The sequence below is a fragment of the Eriocheir sinensis genome, chromosome 29 (genome assembly GCF_024679095.1).
Source record: "Eriocheir sinensis breed Jianghai 21 chromosome 29, ASM2467909v1, whole genome shotgun sequence".
Taxonomy (NCBI): Eukaryota; Metazoa; Arthropoda; class Malacostraca; order Decapoda; family Varunidae; genus Eriocheir; species Eriocheir sinensis.
The window spans coordinates 12,269,474-12,279,930 of NC_066537.1; the positions used below are offsets into that span (position 1 = coordinate 12,269,474).

A 10,457-nucleotide genomic window follows, 5' to 3' on the forward strand; every position below is an offset into this window, starting at 1 on the left:
GGAGACTGATGTAAAGGATGTCAGTTGATTATCGTACTTCTAGACTCAAGGGAATGGACTTCAAACTGATATAAGATAATCTGATGTCAGTTGATTCCTTATACATCTGGATTAAGAGGATCGAACTGCAAAACTGATATAAGAGATGTCAGTTCGTGAGGTCACTGCCTACCTATCAACCTTCTCTCCTTATTCCTTCATTCCTCTTTAATCCTTCCATTGTCTCGGGTGATTCTTTTACATCTGGGCATAAGAGCAAACTGGTATAAACTGGCATAAGAGAAGACAGTTGTTGAGGCTATTTCCTACCTTCTATTCGTCTCTCCTTACTCTTCCATTCGTTTCCTATCCTTCCATTCTTTCATTGCCTCCCCTCACCATTCACCTTCCTTCCTCAATTCATCTTTTCTTCCTCAATTCCTCCTTTCCTCCTCAATTCCTCTTTTTTTTCCTCAGTTTATCTTTTCTTGCTCAATTCCTTCATTCTTCCTCCATTCCTCCTTTCCACATTCTTCCTCCATTTCTCTTTCATCCCTCCATTCCACCCCCGTCTTCCCTTCCCCCTCTCTCCACCTTTCCCATGCCTTCCCACACCCTTTATGAGCATCCACGTGGAATCAATACCTACCTAGTTGCGAGGGAAGGAGGATCAGGCGAGGGTGTTTGTGTGTTTGTGTATATACAGGAAGATCGATTGATGTTTGTTAGTGTTTGATTGTTTTTTGTTGCTTAGCGGATGTTTTTTATACGTTTTGTGTGCCTGAGAGAGAGAGAGAGAGAGAGAAAGCATATATGAAAACAATTGTGCCTTTATGCTTAAGGAATTCATAGGAGGAAAAAATATGACTAGAAAAGCAAACTTACCAGAGAGAGAGAGAGAGAGAGAGAGAGAGAGAGAGAGATGCTGAAGCGCTCTTGTTTACCGGAGAGAAAAAGAAAGAAAAGAAAGACAATAAAAGAGGAAAGTGGCTCAAGAGGTGCGAAGAAGAAGAAGAAGAAGAAGAAGAAGAAGAAGAAGAAGAAGAAGAAGAAGAAGAAACCCGAACAGAAAAATGGAATGGCAAGAGAAAACAAGAAAAGGAGAAGAAAGAAGAAGGAAAAGAAGACGTACATGATGATGAAGGAAAAGAAAAAGGAAGAAAAGAAGACAACCACAGCATTATTTACTCCTATTTATTATGTACATTGAGTAAGCCAAATTATTAAGTAAGTCAACCCGAGAAAGAGAGAATAAAAGAAAACGTAACCTGGACTACTTTCTTTACCACCAACACCGAGAGGAGGAAGAGGAGGAGGAGGAGGAAGAAGAAGAGGAGGAGGAAGAGGAGAGTATGCATGGGTAGCCTCACATAAAAGCATAAACTAAACAGGGGCAAACAAACACATAAACAAACTCGTAACAAACACGTTGAAAGCATGTATTGAAGCACGAAGTAGAAACGTATGTGCATGACCTTAACTGAGCCCTTGAGAGGAACGAGATTGCGAACGCCAAATTTAATCAAAGAAAACGCAACTAAAGATCAAAGAAAGTGGGAAAACTCTTGCCTCTTGCCTTGCCCGTTAAAATCCGTTCTGAGCATCATTATCTTGAAACTCGTATTCTCAGACGTTTCGGGACTTACACAACAACATCTGATAAGGCTTTCCTAGAGGTTGTTGTGGGTATTTCCATGTGTAATTTTATGAGTCTTGTGATAGTTTGACAAGACTTCTGTACCGTGAATGTGATAACCACTCATGAGAACCAGACTAATCTCCTTTGTGAACTGTTTTTTTTACGACAAAGGAGGCAGCTCAAGGGCACAAAACAAGGAAACAATAATAAAAAAGCCCGCTACTCGCTGCTCCTAAATAGTTATTGTGATCCGAAAGCGTGTGTCAATTGCCTTCCCTCTCTTTGATAAGGCTTTTGTAGAGGCTGTTATAGGTATTGCCATGGGTAGTTTTATAAGCCTAGTAGTAGTTTGTCAAGGCATCTACACCATGAAATAAAAATTAAAAAACACTCATGAGAACTTAGCTAATCCCCTTTGTGACCATTGGAAATCTGTTGTGAGAGCCGAAACTGTCTGGGAATACGGGCCTTACTAAATCGTTTCGTGATGCAGTTTTAAACCTTGTCAGATAAACCTTTAAATCCCACCTTTACAAACTAGAGGACATTATATTGAACTTGTAAATGGCACTATCTCTTCTTGTGGCCTTGTTGAAGCTTGTGGACTCGTGAATCTAAAGGGCTCAGGTGAAACATGTATATCCTAACACACCTACACGATTACCTGTCTGTCCTTACCTGCCCGCCTGATTGCATGACTTGATACCTGACTGACTGGCTGACTTCCTCCGTGCACCTGTCTCTTAATTAACCCCTCCGAGTCACCTGTGTTTCCACCTGTGCTGAGGATCTAATTAAGGAAAGGTGAGTTGCTTGTCTTGGAGTTTTTGTTGTTGTTGTTGTTGTTGTTGTTGTGTTTAATGTTTTGTTTGTTTTGTTTTGTGTTATTGGTGTTTTTTGTGTTGTATTTCCGTGTATGATTTGTATAATTATGGCGTAAAATCTTTGTCTGTTTGTCTGTGTTTGTTCGCGTGCATGTGTGTCTGTCTGTCTGTCTGTTTGTTTGTTGGTATGTGTCTGTTTCTGTTGGTAGTTTTCCGTTTATGTATATATGTATGTATGTATGTATGTATGTATGTTTGATTGTTTAGCTGTCTGTTTGTCTGTCTGTCTGCCTGTCTTGTTGTTTGCTTCTCTATCTGTTTATATATGTTGCCTGTCTGTCTGTCTTTATTTGCTTGTCTGTCATTTAGTATCTGTCTGTCTGTCTGTCTGTCTGCCTGTCTTGTTGTTTGCTTCTCTATCTGTTTATATATGCTGCCTGTCTGTCTGTCTTTATTTGCTTGTCTGTCATTTAGTATCTGTCTGTCTGTCTGTCTGCCTCCCCCCACCCCTCTCTCTCTCACCTGGACACACCTTTGATTAATTACCTGTCGCTCGTATGATTCTCTCTCTCTCTCTCTCTCTCTCTCTCTCTCTCTCTCTCTCTCTCTCTCTCTCTCTCTCTCTCTCTCTATCTATCTATCTCTTAGGCGGATAAGGACAGACAATGGCGCCCTTGAAATAGCTTGACACTCGCGAAGTTGCTGTGAAAGGATGTCTCACTTCCCGCCTTTGTTAATGCTCTTATCCCGCCCTTCAGCTTCCTTTCTTCTCTCCCCCTCTCCCTCCTTATCTCCCCCTCCTTCTCTCCCCCTCTCCCTTCTTCATTGCCTCATCCTTCGTCTCCCTTATTTTCCATCTCTCTCCTCTATTCGGCACTTCATAACTTGCAATATATTCATGGTACACATTTCTCTTCTTTTTGGTTCCTTTATATTCTTTTTTTTTTTTCTTTTTTTTCTCGTTTTTGTTCTTGTTCTTATTCTTCCTGTTTTTCTTTTTTGTCATTATTACTGTTGATTTTTTTGTGTGTTTTTGTTTCTCATTTCCGATTAGTTTTTGTTTTTCGTTACAAGTAATGTTTAGTTTTCTTGTGTGTGTGTGTGTGTGTGTGTGTGTGTGTGTGTGTGTGTGTGTGTGTGTTCTTTTCTTTTCATCAGCAGTCTGATTTTCTGCTCACCTGACTTTTTCTGTTTTGTCTGTCTCTACTTGCTCCTCTGCCTGTGTTTTTGTGTCTGTCTTTCTGTCTATCTGTCTCTCTGTCTGTCTGTCTGTCGCGTGGTTATTTTCTTAGCACGTTGTTGTTTATCGTTATCCTCGCGTTCTCCCTGACTTTTCTGTTTCCTGTCTTCGCTTTTGTCTGTCCGTTTGTCTCGCCTATTGCGTCTCATCTCTCCACCCTCGTGTATATATAATTTTATGTCTGTTTGCTTATCTATTTGTCTGCTAGCTAATCTGTCTGTCTATTTGCTCCCGTCTCTGCCAATCTGTCAGTCTATCGGCCCGTTAGTTTCCTTCTTCGTCCACATTTCTGTCCGCCTGTCTGTATATATGATCCTTGTCGGTTTGTCTGTTTGCTTCTTTGTTTGTCTTGGATTGGTCTCTGGCGAAACATGTGTGTGTGGTGTGTGTGTGTGTGTGTGTGTGTGTGTGTGCACCCGCTGACGTGTGCGTGTCGCCGCAGGACCCGCACGACTCCACGCCGTCGCTGGAGGACGTGGTGGCGCTGCCGGACCCCGCGCGCTCCTCGGCGTGGGTGTACCGCCCCGAGGAGGAGAAAGCCGCCGCGCCCCCCGGCCCCCCGGGGATAGACCTACTGTGGGACTGCCCCGACGGTCCTCGAAGGGCCCCCGCCGCCCGCCACGCTTCCTTCGCCACGACAAGGTTCGCCCGCGTGCATCAGCGGCCGCAAAGGGCGCAGACCTTCGCCGTCAGAAGGGACTTGCTGCTGCACGCCTCTGAAGGACGCATCGCCCAGCCTCCCGCCCCTGTCCGATGCCCGGAGCTCCCCGGCACACGCACGTGCCCGCGCTACGCCAAGCCCAGCATGCGCCGCATCTACAGGTCCAACTCGGTGAGCGACAAGACCCTGTTGGGGGAGGCCGCCGCCGCCGCCGCCGAGGCAGGGGCCGCTCTCAGCCGCAGGTTCCACGCGGGCTCCCTCGACGACCTGGACGTGCCGGCCGTGCTGGAGGTGGGCATGACGCGCGAGGTGAGTCGCTCCGAGTACACGCTGGCCACTTGCAGGACCTCCTTCTGCACCGCGCCCTCTACGGCGGACGAGGGTGACGGCGACGATGAGCTGGAGGAGGACGCCGCCCCGCCCGCCGCCACCAGCACGCCGGGGCCACAGCCAGAGGGCAAGGCCGTCCTCTCTTCATTTAGCCCCATCAGTCGCCCTGCCCCGCCGCGCCTCACCAAGCCCAAAGGTCCCGCCCCGCCACCCCCCACCAAGTCCAAGCCGCCCCCACCTCCTGCTGCACCCCTGCAGAGTGAACAAGCCCCGCCGGGCCCCACCAAACCACCAGACGAGACGGACGAGTTCAGCGAAGATGAGAGTGTGGCAGCCTCGGTGGGCCGGGAGGCGGGGGCTGCGATGCCGAGGGACCGCCGCTCACGCCTGCCCAGCGTCGAGGACAGCAACACTGACAGCATCAGTCGTAAGCGCCCCGCCCCACAGCCGCGCACCTCTCGGCCTCACGCCCCGCCACCCCAGGAAGCCAAAGAAGAAGTACCCACAAACACACCCCGTCAACCACCACCGCCGCCGCCGCCGCCGCCGCCGCCCCCTCCATCAGGGGCCAACAAAACTCCCGCCGGCGTCACCAGAATTCCCCGACCCGAAGTCGTTAAGCCGCCACGGCCTTCTGTCGCTGAGAGGAGCCTTCGCCCCCCTGACAGGGCCAGCGACAGCCCCGCCCCGAGGGTACGTCGCAGTGAGGGCGAGGAGGCGGCCACGCTGCGCCGCCTGGAGGAGGTGCTGACGGGGATCCTGGACCGTGGCGGCGCGGCCCCGACGCTCCGGGCCACGCGCTCCGAAGAAAACTTGATGGAGAGCCTGAGAGCCGCGGGGCAGGAGCTGAGGGCGCCGAAGGGCATCTTGAAAAAGAGTCCAGTCAAGCCCAGCCGCTACGAGCAGGAGCATCGCGAGGCCCTGCAGGACTCCCGCGCCCTGCTGGAGCAGCTGCCGCGCGGCGAGCTGCAGCGTCACAAGATCGTGCTGCGGGTGCCCTCCTTCAGGACGGCGGGCTGCCAGACTGAAGCCTCGAGGCCGCTGCGGCGCCGCGCCTCCTGCGCCCAGACCGGCCTGGGCACCTCCCCGAGGCTCAGGGACGCGGCTGACACCACCACCATAGCCCCCACCCCCGCCCCGACGTCCTCCTCTTCCTCCTCTTCTTCCTCCCGTTCCTCATTGACGGAACGTTCCTGGAAGAAGTCCGCCGTCCTTGAATCGTCATCCTCATCGTCAGGATACTCCAGCCCTGAGGTGAGCAGCAAGGCGGCCTCGCCCTCACACTCCGGCCCACCCTCGCCGGCCTCATCCTCGGTGGGTGTAAGTGACGAAGAGGAACGGAGGCGGCGGCGGCGCGCGAAGGACACCAACGTGACGGTCATTGAGGTGAACAAGAACATCAGCGAGACGTCCCCGCGGCGCCCGCCCCTGTGGCAGGGCCTCGACGCTGTGCCGCCACCACGCCCGCCCAAACCTTACCGCCTGCGGCCACTGTCCGACGCCGGGACACTCCTGGGCAGCCGCGGCGGCTTGCTGGTGCCCGTGCCGCGCCGCGCCGCCCAGCTGCCCCTGTACGAGGACGTGTTCGGGCTGGCGGCGCTCACCGAGAACGTGATGCTGCTCACCGAGGCCATCAACCCCGTGCTGGTGCACACGCGCGGCACCGACGCCCCCGCCGCCGCGCCGCCGCCCGCCTTCGCCGCCCCCACCGGGCCTCGGGTGGTGGACGTCATACCGAAGGCGACGCACGCCAAGCTGTGGGACGGGCGAACGGCCTATCTGCCCCGCCCCCGCCCCGCACTCCGCACCCACAGCCTCTCCCTGCCCCGCCCTTCGCCCAAGCCCCGCCCGCCGCCCCCTAGAGTCGTGAGGAGGGTCGCCGAGCACACCCCCGAGGAGGAAGACGAGGAGGAGGCGACGCCGAGCCCCGAGTCCTCCACCGCTGCCTACCTCGCCTCGCTAGAGCTGCTGGCCTCACACTACCGCCACCAGGCCCTGGCCAACGCCAAGGTGAGAGAGAGAGAGAGAGAGAGAGAGAGAGAGAATCAACATTCAGGCAAAGTTTCCCCTCCTACAGGATATGAGAGAGAGAGAGAGAGAGAGAGAGAGAGAGAGAGAGAGAGAGAGAGAGAGAGAGAGAGAGAGAGAGAGAGAGAGAGAGAGAGAGAGAGTGTGTGTGTGTGTGTGTGTGTGTGTGTGTGTGTGTGTGTGTGTGTGTGTGTGTGTGTGTGTGTCACAATAAAAATACATATCTTTATTTTTTCAGCAACTACAACTGCAACAACAACTTCTCATGCAACAGCAGAGACAACAACAAACACAACAACAACAGCAACAAAACACACACGACTCTGGAGAGATGGCGATCTTTGACGAGGAGGAGGAGGACGAAGAGGAAGAGGAGGAGGAGGTCAACCCGAGAGAGAAGACTCAGCCTCCACTACGACCCTCTTCTGAGCCTTACCTGGAGTCACCTGTGAAGGAAGAAAGTCAATGCTAACCTGCAGGAGGAGGAGGAGGAGGAGGAGGAGAAGGAGGAGGAGGAAGAGAGATGGAAATATGGAAAATCAGGCAACAGAAAGCTTATTGTCTCATTACGAGGTTGCCCGCTGTGGTGATTTAGTCTGCTCGACAGCCATTTCGTACCCTGAGAGCAGCTGAAAGCACTCCAGTATTCAGTTTACTCTTGACGCAACGAAATGTCGGTCGATTCAGTTTTTGAAGTTGATGGTATTCGCACTGACTACTTCTGCAGGGAGGTTATTCCAATGGCAGATGATTTAGTTAAAAAAATTAATTCCCGCTAATGTCTTTACTTCATCGCCTCGCTTGAATAGGTAGACTGTTATTTCTAGTTTTTAGTTGATTTACATCTCAGAGAACTTGGAGACGACTGAGAAGAAAAATCACAAAGGAAGAAAACAGACGTCATAAATTTGTGCTCTTTAGAACGTATGGAATATTAAGAAAAACATAATTTTGCGTAAACGGGAAAGAAAAACGGGGAAGGAGAAAAATTACGAAGAAAATAGACGTTAAAATGTGTGTGTGTGTGTTCTAGAAGTTATGGAGTTTTAAAAGAATGCAGACTCACAACTTAACATTAAAAAGGAGGAAACATAACGAGGGAAAATTGCCGTGATAATGTGTGTGTTTTAAGAATTTATGGAGTTTCGGGATATACAATAGACATAATTTTCAGCAAACAGAAAAGAAGAAAGAAACCGACCAAGAAAAATACGAGGGAAAATAATAATAAAGTGTGCGTTAGAACTTAAGAGAATATACCAGGTGTTCGCAGGTAATAGAGCACAGTTATCACACCTTCGCTTAGCCCCCTGACAACTGTGCACACGAGGAGGTAACGCGAGCAGGTGAACAGGTGAACATGTGCGTGTAAGAAGGTTCCTTATATTGCATGCTCGTCCCTTGCACCTTGCCGCTTCATTTGTGTACGGTGATAGCTTCTTTAAACCAAGGTGTGCAGCGTGGCGTTCTTGAGTGTGTGTGTGTGTGTGTGTGTGTGTGTGTGTGTGTGTGTGTAGTGATGGTTTTGTGTTCTTGTTGTGGATTTTTGTTGTGTTGCTGTACTGTGTTGTGTTAGTGTGTTGTTTTGTGTTTAGTGTTGCCTCGCTTAAGTGTTCGGGAAGAATAGAAAAAAACAGATAATGTAGTAAAGAAAATAATCAATTGAAAAGGAGAAAGTGAGTGTATAAGATAAAGAGTCTTATACTAAAGAGATGAATAGGAATAAGAGATATAAAGTAACAGAGAAAAGGAAAAAAATAAACAAAGAAACGGAAATTGAGAAAGAAAAATGAAAATAAACAAAGAAAATAACAAAATAAAGAAAATATAGAGATAGACAGAAAGAAAGAAAAGACAAGAAAGAAGAAAGAAAATAAGGATATTAAAGTAAAATGAGAGACAAAGAGACGAATATTAAAGAAGCAGAAAAATATGATAAAAAATAAACCAAATAAAAATGATATAAAGAAAACAGGCTCATCGCTAGTATACCAAAGTCTACCACGAACCAAACCAACAAAAAACGGGAAGCTAGTAACGTAAGAGGATAAAATAGCTTAGTTATTACGAAAGAAAACGGAACTGAACTGTCAATTATTATCTTCGTCTAGGTGTGTGTGTGTGTGTGTGTGTGTTTTGTTATGTAGTTTATCATATCAATATTATTATAGGTATTTTATGGACTCGATGGAGGTGGAATAAGGTGGATGAGGTGGATAATAATGTGGGTGTAGAATGTGGATGTTTACTTTTCACTTCCATAACACACACACACACACACACACACACACACACACACACACACACACACACACTTGGCACTAACTAACCTTTACCTGAACACTAATGACAACCCACCTGAGCTCTCTGAATACTCGCGTGCTTGGACTCACTTCTCTGGACAGGTGAAGCACTGTTACCAAAAATGTATTATACCCTAGCGTAACTTATTTGACTAGAGGCGTAGAGGAGGAGGGAAGAGGGGGAGGAGGGAGGGAAGGAGGGAAGGAGAAGTACTGAAGGAAGGCGGGATGGGACTTTTTTATACGTAGAGAAGAAAGCAGAAGGAAGGAAGGAAGGAATTAGAGGAGGAAAATAGGATGGGAATTTTATGATATAGGCAAAATAATATAGAGCTTCATACGCAAAGGGAAGTAGGAAAAGGAGGAAGAAAGGAAGGAGAAAGGAAAGAAAATAGATAAAAAGCAAGATGGAATAAAAGAAAGTAACAGAGGGAGACAGGAGGAAACTTTATTTTTTACTCAGAATAGGAGAGAACTTTAATTATACCCAAACGAGGAGAATTATGATATTATGCGCAAATAAAGAGAACTATATTATACTTAGAGAGGGGGAACTATATTATATACAACTAAGAACTCTATTATAATATATAGATAAGAGGGAAGAGGGAAGGGGGAGGAGGGGTGAGAGGAGGTAACAGAGGACGAAGGGAAGGGACTTGATATTATACTAGTGATTATAAGGAAATATTTCATACTCTTATTAAATATTTATGTTATTTATCTCTTTTATTCATGTACATATAGAGTATAATTCGTACGGCTGAGAGAGAGAGAGAGAGAGAGAGAGAGAGAGAGAGAGAGAGAGAGAGAGAGAGAGAGAGAGAGAGAGAGAGAGAGAGTGTCATACGAGCTATAGGTAATTAATCAAAGGTGTGTCCAGGTAACTTCTAATCACCTTGTAAGTAATTAAAAGAGAGATTAGTCAGGTAAGTGATAAGCAAAATAAAGTAAATACGAGTGAAATCTTGTCTTTGTAAGTTGAAGAAGGATTTGAATGTCTGTAAGTGGTTCGATTCTAAGTGGTTCGGATTTGAAGGGTTCGAATCCAGGTTCATATGACGGTTCGAAGATGAGAGAATTAGACATGAGTGAATAAATAGTGTGTGTAAAGGACATGAAAAGGAGAAGAAGAAGATCAGAAGAAAAAAGTAAGGAATAAGAGAAGGAGGAGGAAGAAGAAGAGGAGGAACAAGAGGAAGAGGAGGAGGAGGAGGAGTAGGAGGGAAAAGTGGTATCTAATTAAAATTGTATAGTTTGCATGTAGGTAAAGTGTTAAAATGAAAGTATGTAACGTGTGTGTGTGTGTGTGTGTGTATGTGTGTGTGAGTGTGTGTGTGTGTGTGTGAGTGTGTGTGTGTGTGTGTGTGTGTGTGTGTGTGTGTGTGAAGCATAGTGTATATACTGTATGTTCAACTCATTAATTAACCTTTTCAAACCTGATATATATAAA

The 10,457-nt window shown here is 47.7% G+C and overlaps 2 protein-coding genes across 13 annotated transcripts in view; one reads left to right on the top strand and one right to left on the bottom strand.

Moving 5' to 3' along the window:
* The window catches only part of LOC127005071 (nascent polypeptide-associated complex subunit alpha, muscle-specific form-like), a 172,115-nt gene extending 163,088 nt beyond the window's left edge, over positions 1-9,027 (top strand). For all 10 annotated transcript variants that reach the window (XM_050873558.1, XM_050873554.1, XM_050873556.1 and 7 more), the window contains 2 exons: positions 4,125-6,683; positions 6,940-9,027. In XM_050873558.1, coding sequence (XP_050729515.1) covers positions 4,125-6,683; positions 6,940-7,173 — 2,793 coding nt within the window. In that variant the 3' untranslated portion in view covers positions 7,174-9,027. The remainder of the gene's footprint in view (positions 1-4,124; positions 6,684-6,939) is intronic.
* The window catches only part of LOC127005072 (putative neutral sphingomyelinase), a 110,104-nt gene that overhangs the window by 76,965 nt on the left and 22,682 nt on the right, over positions 1-10,457 (bottom strand). The window lies entirely within an intron of this gene.